We start from the raw sequence: 16,729 nt of genomic DNA on the forward strand, positions 1-16,729 counted from the left end.
GATATGGTATAAGTTTGTAACTTGAAGTTGCTGTCCTTGAGTAAATTAGTCAGGCATCACATAAAGTGTACATATCGTTTCAACACTTAGACTTAAAATTCATGAACACATAGAAGTCAGAAGTGCAGCTCTCTAACATGTGAGTGTACAATCATATTCATTAAAAAACTGCATCTAGCTTAGGAGATGTGTTTCTACCGTTTCCACACAGTGAGAGTGGATGTGATTGGCCGTTAAGTAAGGACACCTCCACTGTCATGAAAAAGTGACACAAGATATTTAACGCATTGTTGAAGGAAGGGCATCTCGAAAGAGGACTTACTAAAAGTACATTTTGGAATAAAAACAATATTATATTACTAATTATCATTATGGGTTTTACTTTTAAAGTAATGATTATATATATTTCGAACGCCTCAAAATCATTGCTGTCTCCATTTATCGTTTAGAGTATTACATATTTAATTCTTTCAGAGTTATTAAACTATTTTGAAGACTCATTTAGAGCCACCTTTACTTTTAATGATATGACATCTGAAGAGACAGGTAGATAAGAGAGAGTGTGGCAGATAAGCATCAAAGGGTCGAGGCTAAGAGTCGTGGTCTGACTCAAACTGGCCACCAAGGACTGATTTAACTTTAATCTAATTTCTGATGGGAGATTTTTTGTAAATTGCATGTTTTAATGAGGCTGATTGTTGTGAGGATTGTTCAGAAAAACCTTTTAGAGCTTGGTTTTCAAACACAATGATATGTTTGTCTTAAAATAACCTGGTTTATCCCTGCTAAAGGCTGTACTATGTTCAGCAGCTAGTTGCAGGCTTTTCCATTTAGTTTGGTGCAGGATGTGTACAGTGTTTTTTAAGATTATTAAATGAAACAACCTGTTGATGAGCATAGAAACAGATTAAAACCACAAATGTGAGCTTAAGAGGCAAACATGCTGTAAAGGGCTGAGTGTGTGTGCACAATTTTCTGTGTCCAAGTCCATGAGGATCCTGTTTAACGTATGGCACATCACCCTTTGTTACTGTGTACAAGTAAATCCTTATAAAATCTTAATGAAATTTAATGCATTCATTCAGCCCAGGGAACCCCCTTTTAAAAAAAAGGTTATTAGTGCATCTTCGAGAGGTTTCAGCTTCAAAACATGTTGTATAAAGTTTGCATACAAATGCTCAAAAAGTAAAGCAGAATATTTATTTGGGATACAAATGCGAGAACCAGAAAACATCCAGTGTTGTATTTGGTTTATTTTGTTGATTTTATCTCCTGTCTTATAAACCACAGTCAGCAGAGCAGTCTACAGTCACAGGGACAAACCTGATTGTTTTCAGTTTTCCTTTCATACTACTTTGTTAAAGTCTCTTCCTTTCTTCTGATCTAAAATCTGAAAACTCAAAGCAGGATACGTAGAGATGAACGTGGGTCTGAGAAAATAGCTCTGACACCAGGCTGCTGTTTTGGCTGCACTGAAGCAGGTTACTCCTGCTAAACCACAGAGCGGCCACAGAGCTCAGTGACAGAGCGATGGTGGGAACTAAAGTGGAGACTGCAACTGCAGCTGTTTCTACAGACTGTGTGGCGTTTTCTAAGTTCACTATCAGTCCATGAGTCTCATATTTGGGGAAAAGCAAAGCTCAGAAAGACCATTGCAGAGAGGTGAGGGGGGAGAAAAGAGGAGACTGATGTTGGGGTACGTTGCCATTGAAAAGAAATTGAAGAGACTTAAGTGCAGCCAGTATGAGTGTGTGTGTGTGTGTGTGTGTGTGTGTGTGTGTGTGTGTGTGTGAGTGTGTGTGTGTGTGAGTGAGTGTGTGAAGGTAAGGCTGTTCTCACTGTTTTCCCTCTATTTCACGGAGGCTAAGGCAAACAAAATGCCAGCACATTTAAAAAACATAAAATTACAAAACAGAAAGAGAAAATAGATTAAAAAAGCTGAAGAAGCAAAGCTGCGGCCCCAGAAGAGAGGCACGTTGATGGTGATAATGCACAAAAAAAAAAAAAGAAAAAAAAAAGAGGCATTTTACAAAAACAGCACCACAAAGACGCACAGTATATGCCAACATTTCCCATGATCTCAGGAGTGTCATGTGACCGACTGCACACATCACTGACACAGGGAGGCTGGAGGTTGAATCAACTCTGCTCATGAAGTACCTGAGCGAGACTCACTATACGCAACACAGTGAGCAGAAACAGGTACAGAGTTAAAGAGAGCGCCACAGCAATCACACAACTTATTGTATGCCTCCAAGTTCAAGAAACAAATCAAACCCTACAGGTCTGACATGAAGATCAAAATAAAAAGTGAAAGACAGGGAAAAAGAAGGAGAGAAATGTCCAATGAAAACAGTCCAGACAGTGGGTGGCAGGTGATCTTTGCAGTGATGAGTCACATGACCTAAAAGCTCTCTAAACCTACAGTTCTGTGTGTTCTCAGGGTGTCTCAAGAAGCTGCCCTTACTGTGGATAGATAAACATATTTTTGTTCACAGGGGGATGACTAATCTTGGTTTCACATTTCAAGTATTTGAAAAGTTTCTTTAATCTTTTGGCCAATCTTTGATATCCTGATGAGCAGAAAGTTAAAGACAACCACAGGAACATCAATTAAATTGATATCTCTCACTGGTGTAGTTAGATAGAGTATTAGCATGGTAATCTGACACTTAAGGTACATAAAGAGGAACGTAGAAGAATCACACCACTTTGGATGGAGAAGGCTGTGTTGTATTGCTATAAAGTGGAACCTCTTGGTGCTGAAGGTTAAGTTCTGGGCAAAAAAAAGGTCTTCAGCTGTCCATAGCACGCTGTGCTGCTATCTCAGTCAAACTGAGGAGATATTTTCTATCTGGAAGGAGCTTTAGGTTGTAAGATGGGTGGTTTTTATTGCTTTGCAGAGCAGGTATCACAGGTGCCTCGTAGAGTTAGATGCATGGCTTTGACAGTTCTGTCCTCTCATGGTGCTGGATATTTCATTCTGCATCATCCCAGGGTTGAAGTACTCCCTTTTTACAGGCGATAAGTTAAAAATAAAATAAAAACAAAAAAAGAACCCTCTGAGCAGCAGCAGAGGAGTTTGCATGAAAAGTATGATTATGTTTGGCACGCTGGGGTCAGGAAGCAAGATGGAAAGAGAGCTAGCATGGAAGCAGGCATCTTTTTTGGGCATCTATAAAGTTCAAGGCTGTAAGGCCCCACTGTCGGGCACCTCTGTGCTATTATCCATTTTACAAACACACACACACACACACACACACACACACACACGCACGCACACACACACACACATAAACACACATACACACACAAACAAAATCACTCTTCATATCTGTCTGGTCGCCATGTCAGGCGAGTTTGAGCACAGTCCACCATCCCGCAGTCCGTCCTCATGAACTTCTTGCCAACAATGCTGCAAAGCAGGGATACTCTGAGTTCTCTGTCTGCGAGACCGCTATTAAAATAAATTCATAAACACACCGGGGTCCAGCAGAGGGCAAATCCATGTTTCTTGCACCATTGAAAGTGTTGAACAGTGTGTGTTGTCCACTTCCAGGTTCTCTGGGGTCACAGTCCATTCAGGTAGTGGATGCAGGCTGTGTGGCGAGGAGGAGCCCCAGTGATTGGCAGGTACCACGACTTTAAAATAGAAACCTCTATTCATCTGTATGTATGCTATTTAAATATACACACTCCTCAGCACAGCCAAGTCTACAATCATTAGCTTCATAATAAGAATATGAATAAACAATGAGAATAATAATAATAATATATATCGTCGTTCCTAGCATGAGTTTGTCAGCAGCCATCACTAGAACATTCAGGGTGGTAATTGCATATGTACAATAAAAACGTCATTTACATCCGAGAGCACGAGGCTCAGGGTCAGAAGTCATATGTGGGGGCTTTGTTGGGGGACGAGGGTCATAAATGCTGGTGTGTTATCTGAGCCTCTTCTCTGCTGAATAGATGGACATGTAGTAGTCGTTGCTGCCTACCGCCAAGTGGGGCTGTAGGGACACAGAAAGAAGAGAAGGTTAGAAAGTCAGGGTTTACTGTTGGTAGAATGATATGTGTTGGGACTGCTGTGTCATATTGCATGATTCTTTAGAATAGAGTCCTTGTTTATATTTCCTTCATACGTAGAGAGTTAGTTTTGTAATTAAGTATTAATAAGTGGGAGGATATGCAAGTACGTTTATATCAGGCTTTACATAGAGGTGCTAAGGTATGCTAGTGAACAGATAATTGATTCCAGTGCAGTATTTAAAGATACAAAAACTTTGTTGAAGCTTTCAAAGCTTTCTGCTCACAAATACACTGGTGGACTTAGAGCTTGGTAGAAATTTGGAGTGGCAATATGCAATATGCTGCAGCTCTAAGAAATATGAATGACCATGGGCAGAGTGACTGGTGGAGGTCTATGTAATGGCGTCAACATTATCTTGTCGCACGCTTGTTTAAAAAAACTCTTCCATGACCTTGTTACAAAAAGACACTTTTTAAAGCTGCTGGATGATGTGATGTGTGCAGCAGCTAGTTGCTAGTTTTGCGAGTTATGTTTTGTGTTTGGCAGGGTGTCTGCAGCGATTATTTTCTGATTAATGTCTGAAAACACCAGATGGTTAGCAAAGTAACAAATGTGTAAATTTACTCATAATACTATTTTTACTGTGCATAAAAACATAGTAAATTCAACTCTAAATATTCTACTTACCTACTATTTTGAGGTTTCCACATGAGTATTTAAATTTTAGGCTTTCTAACTCTTTTACTCTTTATTTTTTAAATTTTTTTTTAGATTTCAAATGCACCGTAAGATAAATCAGTTAAATATCATGAATTATAGCTGATGAAAGAAGCAAACATTCCTGTCCTGCTGAAGTGTTTTATAACAGCTGGTCTAGATGAACCGTGTCTTGAATACACCCTTAGTCAGTGATTGATGGTTAGTGTCACTTTACCCAGTAAGGATGGAAGGCTAAACAGCTGATGGCCCCGATCCTTTGTCCCATGAAGCCGTCGTAGTATTTTATGTTGCTGATCACATCGCCGTTAGAGTTGTAGACCGCTATGAACTGATTCATTGATCCACTGAAGGGAAGCAGAACAGACAGAGGCAGAGAGAGAAAGTCAGAGGGATTTAAATGTCACATTAATCATAGGCTGTTAACTGCATCTGATGTCTGTTATGGGGAATTGTACTGTCTTATTAGAAGTCAGCTGTCCTGTCAAGTTACATTTCTATCAAGTCAGAACCAAACTGAAAATGAAGCTAATGCTGATGTGCAAAAAAACTGCATTTTCTCAAGTGTCCACTTGAGGCTGCCTCTGCAAGCAAATAAAACTTCATGGGAAGTGAAAGAGTTTTTAAAGCCCAGTACAAAAAAAGGTTTTGGTCTTCATACCTCAAGTTTTGAATCGTGACATGTAGAGATATTATGTTCTGACTAATGTGGCATAATAAGGTGTGTAGCTGATCTGACTGACCGACAGCACATCTGTAGCTGTTTGCCAGGAGGCAGGAATATACCTTCAACTCAACCTTTACTTGTTTCTAGATTAGACAAAAGTCAGGTGGAGACAGTATTACCCCAATGTGATAAGAGACCCCCAATCGATATGATCACTGCAGGCTTCAAAAAGACAACCTGGTGTCATCCAAAACAATAAAAACAGGCTTCAGAAGAGCATCCACAAACGAATGGTTAACATCATAGTTGCGTGGAGTCCACTTCTTACACACAGTAATTGGCTCTGACCTTAAACTTAAGTGAACTTAATACACTTTCCTCTGAGCTGTAAACTCATTAAGCCTTATCAAACTTACCAGGCGAACAGGTTGGCCTGTGGGTGGATGTCCAGTGCTGTTAGTCCCTTCACTGTCTGCAGAACGTTGACGGAGTCTGGTGTCCGGGGTTCAAAGAATCGAACATCTCCATTAACACTGTGGGAGCATCGAAGTCAGTACAGATATACACAGAGTGAAAAATTTGGTTGCATTAATCTAAAAAGACAAAAGAGGAAGCATACCTGACACTGATAACATGTCCGTCTGTCTCCTTCTGTAGATGGGCTTTGACCACCCAGGCTCCGTGCTCTCTGTAGGTCATCACTCGACTGCAGAGACAAAGCAGACAGAAAAATGTCAGCATGGTGACATCTGGTTTCATCTCAATGGTTTGACAGAAATGATCGCAACTCAAACAGAGCTGTGAGATAGAGAATTTATCATCTCCGGTAAACTAGAGAAGAAAACAAAGGACATATCTTGTATGTATCTGCAGACATTCATAAGTGAAGGAAAAACACAGGAACAGTAATAACCGCAATAACAGACAAAAAAATACACAGAGATGATTCCATATTTTCACCCTGAACCACGCAGTATCCAAGTATAACATTCACCCACATGTGTCGAGAATGCTAAGTATTGCCCTGTAATAACATGCTGCAAGGTAGCTGCCTCATCATATTTCAGATTTGAAGGGTAACACTTGTAAACCATGTTCCTTTAAGATATGACTTAAGCGGGGTAAACACAACGAGGTAAGTGAGGTTCATTAGTGATTGTTCTTTCCTCCGATCTGTGTATTTATAATAAACATGTATTTAACATGTAGAATGTATTTTCATTCAGCAGTGACGAAGCGATAGCCAGTCGGGAAGCAAGCTGGTTGAAGAAGGCAGCACAACAAACGCAGCCATGGCAACAACAATAAACCTGATGCATAGAGTTAGATAAACATCAGAGATGGAGGACCAACTTGTTGCTTTGTATCAGCAAAATGAGTGTTTATACAAAGTGTGTTAGAAAATCATACCACAATCAAAAGAAGTTAAACAAAAATGCTACCCAATGGACGTGCAAGGTGGCTAAGCAGCTAGCAAGGTTCAGCTTGAAAACAACCTCGTTGGCAGCCATCGTTTTTTTTTTAATACTACAGTCACGTTTGACCACAAGAGATTTTCTGAGATTTCTAATTTTGAGAGTGTGGACTCTGGTTGTTGGTGAATGGAATCTATAAGTGTGAGGTGTTCTATGTTGGTCATGTTGTTGCTCTTTACACACAACAAGAACTAAACTGTTAATTCTGTCATTATTTTTCATTATGTGTGGGGTCTCTCACATTTTTAAATTTTGTTCAGATTTGAATAATCTTTTAGTGAGGGCCAGGTTTAAAGCACTTCATGAAATGTGAAATCTGAAAACGTTCACAATATTAGAAATGAAAAGATAATGAAAAAAGAAACATCACCTGAATTTAAAATTAAATGATGAACCTTAACCGCAAATGGTTTTAAAGGGGTGAACGTATGTACTACAGCCATCTTTCCTATACATCATACTAGGGTTCATTTTTTTAGTAAGACATAAACCATTTCAGTAATCAGCATCATAAAACACTGTACAAATCCCTCATGCGGCTGCAGTGTGTAGTTTGTGTGAGTGACCACTGGATGGCAGCAGTGAGTCACAGACGAAATCAGCAAAAACTGTGACGGCATTGCAGCTGAAAAACAAAACCCTTCAACCATCTTTTAAAAGCTCAGCTTCACCTCTCCACCTCAGACTGTTCAGAGCTCCTTTGCTATCCTCCTTGATATTTGGATTGTAACCGTCCAAGGGACTGCAGACTGATATTTAGCTTTCAGCTTATTTTGTAAAATTTATGGTTAAAACTTAACATTTTCTCTTTGAAACGACAAATACATAGATTATGCAGTTAATTAGACTTGCTAAAATACATCCATGTTGAGCTCCTACATTTCTAAACACTTGGTGAATGTATAACATTTGAAGAGTTATCTTTTGCCTTTACTGTAAAACAGAAGCAGAAGAAGTAAAGGTAATGATTTTACAAAATGTATCCACCAACATGCCAAATTCATGAGGTTATTATTTTTTATCTTTTTTACTTCTGACGGCATGAAACTTTACAAAACAGGAAAAAGGTCTCTAATCTGACCTGTGTGCTCAGTCTTCTGTTCCTAAACTATTCTCAGGGGACAGAGAGAGAGATAGGGGGGGGCATAGTTCCAGAAAGATGTAACTCCATCCCTGAGGGGAGCTATTAAATTAGCTTTACTTAAAGATTTATAGGCCACTTCATGGTTTAACGGCGATGTTTTTCCCCTCTGGAACTGAAATTAAAATAATGTTTAACCAACTGAGGGGATTCAGTGCCACCAGGGTCCATTAAAAGAGGTGGCAACCCCAGAGGGAGATTTACAGCACAATATATGTAATAAATATAGATTATAGAGGTGAATAATGTAGAACTCTGTAGAAGTTAATGCCCACAGAAACTGCTGTGTGTTCCTCAATGTAGTTAAATAATGGTACAACAGTAAAAGAAAATGAAACTGTATATTAATAATCAATTTAACTAAAGCAGCCTTTTAAAAGTCCAAGATTTGAATGTTCATTTCAGAAGGATCAAAGTGCATTTTGTTGGTTGAATATCTCCACATTGCTTTTAATTTATTTTATAAGCAATGCAAACGAGATAACATGGCAGGCAGTGGACTTTACCAAGCATGTCTCCTAATAACTCCTACTAGTTCATAATTCATGACATTTTACAAGGAATTGAATTATGTTTAGATGTCTCCTTTTATTTTAAAGAATCAGACACCAAATTGGCAGCATTACATAAAAAATCAGATTTTCTTCTACGCTCTTTGGGCGACAAACATGGAGCAAAAGAATTTGAAAAAGTCTCCTCGTCTCCAACACAAATAAAGCAGGCAATAACCATCAGGTCCTGAACCCTCTTGGGGAACTGCCAGTCATGCTGCCAGATGACCAGAATGATTGGCTTGGTAAAATCACACTGTTAAAATGACCTTTTGTGACTTAAAGCACTTAAAAATGATTTGGTGCAAAATACTCAGAGGGGTTGCAGAAAGCTGCAAAACTAGGACTTTTGTGTGGTGCTGAAAATAAAAGCCAAACAGTTGAAGCCAAACCTGATTCCCCTCACAAAACCCTGAGTCACTTTCAGGACGATGTTGGTGTCAGAGGTTACATGCAACATTAGTAAGAGGGATGTGTGTGTTTTACCATTCATTCGGACCCATCCTCCTGTCAAAGACCCGCACAGATCCGTCACCCAGTCCAGCAACGATGAGAGAGCGCTGAGAATCACAGGACAAGCTGGTCACACAGCTGTCTGCTCCTGTAGGGATGTCCTGGAAGACGCACACAAACAAACACATACCTAATGAATGTTTGTTAAAACAAAGCTACCACTGTCAATGCATCCCCTGTTTCACACTAAACCTTCTTAGAGCTCATCAATCACGCGCTCTGTTGACTGTTGGCTCACTGGAAGTGGGACGCGGCATCAATATGCAGCCACAGGCGAGGCTGGGCCATTTGTATTAAGTACATCCATCAAGACGATGATTAGCACATAGAGGACCATTACATGTGTAAAAACAATGAAAAAAAAGAGAGAGAGGAAACCACACTAATGCTATGAGCTCTGTTTGTAGCCGCCATTAGTTTACTATAACTGGAAACAGCTTGAGTTTACTGTAAACTGCATATTACATGAACAGCTGAAAACCGGACTGGATGATTTATTCATGGTTTTAAAATAACAAGAGCTTTTAGCTGAAAAAAACAAAGAAAACTAAACAAAACAAATGTCTAAAAGGTAGAAGTGACAAAACCACTTGTACCTTAATGAATTCATCCTTTCCTTTTAAAGGCTTGGTTAATCAGGAATAAGATGTGAACACAGCAGTCTGCAGTATCAGACCTGAAGGCCTTCAGTCAAGTTTATCAGCAGCTTATTCTTTAGAGAATCAGACACTCTAACAGGTGCACTGAGTGTTATACCTGGACCTTCATCTCTCGGTCTGTGTCCCAGATCCGGATGACCCGGACATCCCCAGATGTCATGAGAAGGCCGGTCTCCTGCTCCCAGTCGACTACCATTCCTGCACCTACAACACACAATGACACAGAAGCTATTAAGCACAGCATATAAACACAAACAAACAGATGTATGTGTAAAAACGGTAATTTAGGAGGGACATCTCCCGTTTCCCACCACCAGCTGCGCAAGTGAATGCAGCATCTCACAACATATCCCCAGAGTACTACTGTACAGGCAGGGAGACATACCTGGACAAGTTTAGATGCAGCATTAAGATGAAAGCTGTCGGTGACGGACGTTTTCTACTGTGTGTGCGTCCATGATACACGTAAGTTAGTAATTATTGGAGTTTCATGTTTTGCGTTGTTCATGCTGACTATGCTTGTGCAATTTCGTGTGTTTGATGTTTGGTTATATGCATCTAATGTGATTTGAGCTAATCGCTAATTGATAACATAATAGTTTAATTGAGTCACAATACTGCATTTCTTTAATACTTATGTACTTATTTGCCATTTCTGTAGACATTCTGCATTGAATTACACAATGATTCAGTTACTTGATGTACAGTCTTATTGTTAATTTCTTGTTGTTTAATACTAATAGCTAACATACTGTAAGTTAGAGAATAAGCTCTGTTCTTGATGCTGTGAGATATATGTCAGAATAACTAAATAGTATGTTTTGTTACTTTCTATTTATAACCACACACACACACACACACACACACACCTTCAGACGGCAGTGTGAAGAAGTTCAGCTGTAATATGTATGCCTGACAACTTGGATAAAGATACAAACTAAGCCCTGGACTCAGCATGTTTATTCCCCACTCTCACCTGAACATCATAATTGTGTTTTAACCCGACAGCATAGATCCACACTTTCTCTACTACAAAATTTGGTCCTTCGAGCCGGATCTAAGCAACCACTACAGTCAAAGATGTCCGGTCCATATGAGAGACCAGAAAGGGATGTAAACCATCCACGTTGACACAGCCACCTGCCATCACGTCTTCAGGACTATGAGGTCAGTTACCCCATTAGGTCCCTAGACCCGTTGATGAGCAGGCCAGACAGGCTCCTTCTGCTGATGTCTTATGTAGTATTCGTAGCATGAGGGAGGAAAATGACCATCTACGAAAGGATGTACAACGGCTGACAGATATGATCTCTAGCTCCCCTGTGCTAGCACCACAGCCCCTCGATTCACGGCCCCGACGCCAAGAGGATGAGACAACATCCAAACCTGCACCCACAAGTTAGTTGACGCCATTAAGTGGTCAGCAGGACCCTCGTCAAAGTGAAAGTGCACTACAGGTAGGGTTCAGTGATGAAAGTCCAATCCGTCAAGGCAGCCGATGTGAACTAATAGAGGAACTCAGTGATCGTCTAAGAGTATCAGGGTTGCATCAGCAACAGGCAGCGCTTTCCCCAGTACCATCAGGTGAGTCTTCTTCTTGCCACTACGACATTCCTCCACAAACACCGGAAGTCAGAGAGACTCACACACCCCTGGTTTTACGTGAAGTAGAACGACCAGAGCCTTATCACCAGGAGGTAAGGGATCATACACCATCTGGAGCTGTAGACCGTCGGCCTTATGATATTCATAACCCCCCTCACAGAGCTACCTACGCTTATTAGAATATACAACGGATGGGTGCACAAAGCAAGATCAATGGGTTGACAAGTTGTGTTACTGCCGTGGCAACCTCCACTGCATCCCTGGCCTGCTCTGGAGGAGGTTATGTTCACAGGTTTGGATTAAAAGTGTCTGTAAAAAGCACTGACCCTTCACTAATTCATTTACTGAAAGTACGTCCTATTCGAAATATAGATTCTCATCTGAGGTAAAATGTTACATAATGGAAACTTGTCCAAAGAACATGACATGAGTTAAAGGGATAGTTTGATATTTTTGAAGTGGGGTCGTATGAGGCACTTGTCAATTACCTTGACTAACTTTACGCTGCTGTTTTACTCACTTGCCTCATTTTTTTAGATGTGAAAGAAAAAAAAAGGAAAAAAAAGGGGCAAAAGTCAAATTGACTCATACATCATAGACCTGTGCTTCAGGTGGAGGAACAGGTACGTGTATATCCAAGAATGCTTCCAAATAGAGAGTCCACTTACCCCAACAATGTCAGGGTTCGGGATGGATTGCCTTTAAATGAGCAATATTACATAATAGCATTGTGTCTGCAGTGGGTGATAGCCTTGCTTCTGTTCCCCTGTGGCTAATACACTACTATGGCCCAAGTACCTCATTCAACCAAACATGAAAAAACCAACTATCCCTTTAACAAAGAAAACTGATCACCACTTCTGTGATATCTGTTATCGTACCCAGGTTTTACGTGCTACGTTTTGCTTCTTAATGCAAACTAATCTTTACCATGTCAAACATGCTTTGTTGTAAATCCCTCTGCTCTGCATGAATGTTACTAGGCTAACAATATTCAATTCAAGCATAACAGGTTGTCTTGAATTGTCTTCCTTTTCTTCATCACATTGAAACAAGTTTGAAAAGGTGCCTCATCTGACATTAGTAAGAAATGTTGAATTACTTAGAATAATTTATACACAGTGAATAAACTGTAGCTTAAATGTAAAGTTTTAACCAAAGTTCATTTCATTTACAAGAACAAATAGACCCTCACACAAACAGCAGCATATGTTGATCCCTACACACACAATCTGTTAGAGGTTTAGGAGGCTACTGGTGCTGCATGTAGCAAGTCAAAAGACAGATTAGTGCAACAGATTCCTGCTCACACTCCTGCAGAAAGAAGCAGGGTTTAGCATTTTTTCATCCTTCAAAACAAGACGACCACTGGGAGATACAAACAGTGACCCTGGAAGTGAGCCTGTCAGCAGATTCTGGATTTGATGAGTCAAACGGTACTCAAGTGAGTAAGTAGAAGAGGACGGGAGCTGAAGACAGCAAGACTCTTCATATGTTGGCAGTCACAGCATGAAACAAGTGAGCAGTGCCATGTCAGCCACACTCATCCTGCTGGCTCAGTGGTGCCTGGCAGAGACCTGTGGATGCAGTGCCTAGAACATATTCAGATACCCTCCTCCACTAGTGTACACCCTTTCGATGTTCACATTTGGGGGCTTTATAACAATTTCAGTTTCTTTGCCAAACCAAAAATAAAAAAAAACATTAACACATCATGCTTCAATTGCTTAGAATTGTCTTTTGAGACTAAAAACAGCATCTGAAGTTCTCAAAACGGTTTCATTCCTCAAAAAGTTCTCTTAGTTTGTAGTAAAACAGTTTTTGCACCAGCTTGAAATGTGAGGAGACAGGAGCCTGAATATATGGGCACCCCTAACAACTTAATTCATCAATCATTGTGCATGTCTATGGTTAAAAAGAGAGTTTTTGTCTAGACGTCTTTATTTTGTTTTAACCATTCACATTTGTATTGGCAAATCACAGAATACCTAATTCTGTGGCCTTTGGGTTTTCCCTTTTGACAATTTCGCCAAAGATATTTTAAGTGGATAAAAAAATAAATCCTAATGGCTGTCCAATTATGGCGTGCAGCTTGCTGGACAGTATTTTGACCACTGCCTTTTATCTCATTGGCTCTCCACAAAGGCTGGTATTGCTGTAAACAACCAAAGTCTACTCAAACTTCAATGGAACACACTACTTGGACAACAAATGAAAATCGAAAAGGTCCTGAACAATCTGGTCTTTGTCCTTCAGAAACATGCTTATAGAGATGACTACAAATCACCGGAATCATGAGTAGCAGTTCTTGAACCACATTTACCACAAGCCTTATAGCCGAGTACAGTGGAAGTTTATATGAAGCAGGTTGTCCTCAAAAGTTCAAGCCCAGGCTCCTCAAATAAGCCTGCAGTTGTGTTTTTAGAAGCCATAGCTACTCCTGAAAGCTAAAAGCTGTGCCATTGGTGTGTGTTTAGTGACACTTCATCTAAATAAGAAGGTTATGAGTTTCCACCATCAGTTTATGAATGTGCTGTGAAGAACATGTACAGTAAAGCACCCTGAGTGGCTGAAAGACTAGAAACTACGGCCGTGCTGTCCATTTACCATTGATAAAAGTGACGGGGTAAGGAGGCCAGCAGAAAGAAATGATGTGCACGTAAACACTCATAAAAACATCTCTCTCTTACGAGGATGCTTTTACCACAGACTCTTCACAAACAGTATCCTTTTCTCTCCTCTTGAAACACATCAGACCATGCTTCATTTCCTCAGTTTCCCCCACCCTTTTCTCTCTTAGTCACTTCCTCCTCCTGGTTTTTCACAATCAATACCCATCTCCAGCTCACCCACATACGTCACCTCCTTTCTTCATACAATCTCTTCATTCTGTATCATGGCAGGTTTTCAGCTTAATTAGCTCCTTTTACACAGTTTTGAAGAGGAGGAAAAAAAGGAAAGGACTCCATTACTTTGTTATTATCTGACTTCGCAGAACAATAATAAACATGTGATACTTCAAGCTTTCATCTCTTCCCTGTGCTTCTTTTATGAGTCGTGACTCAATTCATCTTTCCTCCACTGAACCATCTGTGACTGGGCTTTCTACTGCTCTACTTGGCTCATGTTGTAAAGAAACCCAAGCCCCACGCGGCGGCTTCAAATCCTCCATGATGACATCACTATGCTATTGTAGGTGTAACAACGTCACGCTGCTGGTAGCCCAATCCCCCCTACATGTAGTGGGTGGGTGGTGGTTGTGGGAGGGGGTTGCATGCTGGGAAAATACCCGTCACTGGCTGAGGCTCATTCAGCATCGCGTTCACCATCGTGTGTGGAGACGCTTGGTGCTGGCTCATTTGAGAGGCTGTAAGAAGAGACGAGACGAGGCATTCCCTTTGAAGCTGGCAGCTCTGAGATGAGAAAATCTGGGTTACAATGAGAGGGGTTGCACTCGCAGAAGATTCCCTGCAACAAAAAAGTGCGGGCCTGTGTTTTCTCCAAAATAGGGAACACATACTCAAAGCAGACAGAGATTCAGTTTTATCGATCTCGTTAGGGTATCTTTCTTCGCTATCACCTGTAAAGAGAATTTGGCTGAGCTTAAAAGTTAATGGTCTTTATAAAATATTTCCAATTGGGGTCAAATAGTTGCTTAAACAATGGAGTGTACATTGTGATTTTGATAACATTAGCTGTGAAATGTTAACATGTTTGCTTATCAATGATGATTTGAGTTGCTATCAATGAATGATGGCAGGTCAGAGTGGGAGCATGGTAGGTATTAACGCCCCTGACCTCCTTGATAGACAGGTGACAATAGCACCTATGATTCATCAGGTGAGCTGGCAACGATTCCCACGCATGCAGCTACACGGCTTTAAGACTGCTGTTAACAAATCTGAAGAGTTAGGGTTAATTAAGTCTGATGGCACCGTGACACAGTGGTCTCTTCCTCGGCTCTGGTAGGATCAATCCCCAAATAAATGACTGAAACAGAAAAGTTGTGGCTCACTGGTTGCTTGGGTGCGTCAAACACAAGATCATACCCCACAGAACCACAGGATTACTTTTACACTTCCTCTGGACTGAGAATGCTATGTTCTAATTGTTTCATGAAATGCAAACATTCAAACCCAGCAGCAAGGGTTCTGTTTGTATCGCTGTCAGAGGGAGGTCAAAAAAGATTCTACAGGTATGCCAACAGGGTTTTGTTTTCTTGTTTATAACAAGGTTGGTGTACAGTATTTAAAATAGCATCAGTTATTTTAATGAGCACAACGTTTCAATAATGGGCAAAAAAACCCAACCTACCGAAAATATGAAAAAAAATTTCATGCAACACTAATGTCTGGGGAACAACCCCCAGTTATCATATATAGTTTTTTCAATTAGTACAAGCTGACACAAAGAAAACCTGATGTGGCTGGAGTTCTGGAGTCTAGCACAGTTACCAACTTAACCAGTCACTCTGACTCTCCATCCTGCAGACCACATTCTCTCACCTCATCTAAAATCTTCCCCTCCTCATCTCCCCCTCTTATCTCCCCCATCATTGGCCTCTCAGTCCTCCCTGAGTCCAATCAAAGGAGTTTACAGGGAGTTCAGGGGGCCAGAGTTTACAGAGATGCGACCTTAAACTCGACCCTTTAGTTTTGTCTCTTGTGGTCTACGCTGAGCTCCTCAAAAGGGGTTAAAAATCTGCCTTAGAGAGGGAGTCTTTGTGAGCCTGAGCGGGTCTTAGTTACCCACACAGAAATCAATAAAGACATAGAGAATAGAGATGTGAGAAGGAAGAGCAGGAGAAAAGCAGTGTGGGCAATGTTCCCTCAGCTGTAAATCTTACCGCTCTACAGAGGTGGAGGTATACATAGCTTCTATGTACTGTCTCTCCATGAGCCTGGTCTCTTTCCTGTCCTGTCTGAGATCACATATTCTCCCTCAGTAAAGACATCAGAAGCAGAAATTACATTGTATGCAGGCTGATTTAGAGAAAAAGGGTCTTGAACTCCATGTGGAGCCAGACTGCAAGCAGACATGGTAGATCTTCTTGTCCCTGTGCCAGATTGTCGAGACAACTCTTTAAATTTGTGATATATTAATCTTCTCTTTTGCATAAATGTCTTTGTTTCACTTCTCCCCTTTCTCTCTGGAGAAGACGCCCCCCTCCTCATTTTACTCTGCTCCATTATCCCCTGTGATGAACTAGCTCTCCCACACACTGCAGCTCATTAAACCAGTGACGTGGCCTTGCTGGTTCATCTCTCCCCCAGTGTTTTCCCCTCTCTCCCCTTCATTGTGTTTGCTTTGAAAAAGTCCTCCAGGACTCCGGCAATAAACTTGATCCAGGATTACTGGGACTTGCCCA

The 16,729-nt window shown here is 40.7% G+C and overlaps 1 protein-coding gene across 2 annotated transcripts in view; it reads right to left on the minus strand.

Moving 5' to 3' along the window:
- Positions 1 to 1,233: 1,233 nt before the first annotated feature.
- The window catches only part of rptor (regulatory associated protein of MTOR, complex 1), a 228,575-nt gene continuing 213,079 nt past the window's right edge, over positions 1,234 to 16,729 (minus strand). For both annotated transcript variants that reach the window (XM_034687742.1, XM_034687741.1), the window contains exons 31-36: positions 9,854 to 9,960; positions 9,071 to 9,198; positions 6,037 to 6,123; positions 5,834 to 5,950; positions 4,968 to 5,097; positions 1,234 to 4,013 (exon numbers count right to left, since the gene is read on the minus strand). In XM_034687742.1, the coding sequence (XP_034543633.1) occupies positions 3,945 to 4,013; positions 4,968 to 5,097; positions 5,834 to 5,950; positions 6,037 to 6,123; positions 9,071 to 9,198; positions 9,854 to 9,960 (638 nt within the window). In that variant the 3' untranslated portion in view covers positions 1,234 to 3,944. The remainder of the gene's footprint in view (positions 4,014 to 4,967; positions 5,098 to 5,833; positions 5,951 to 6,036; positions 6,124 to 9,070; positions 9,199 to 9,853; positions 9,961 to 16,729) is intronic.

Source organism: Notolabrus celidotus, chromosome 7 (assembly GCF_009762535.1).
Source record: "Notolabrus celidotus isolate fNotCel1 chromosome 7, fNotCel1.pri, whole genome shotgun sequence".
Classification (NCBI taxonomy): Eukaryota; Metazoa; Chordata; class Actinopteri; order Labriformes; family Labridae; genus Notolabrus; species Notolabrus celidotus.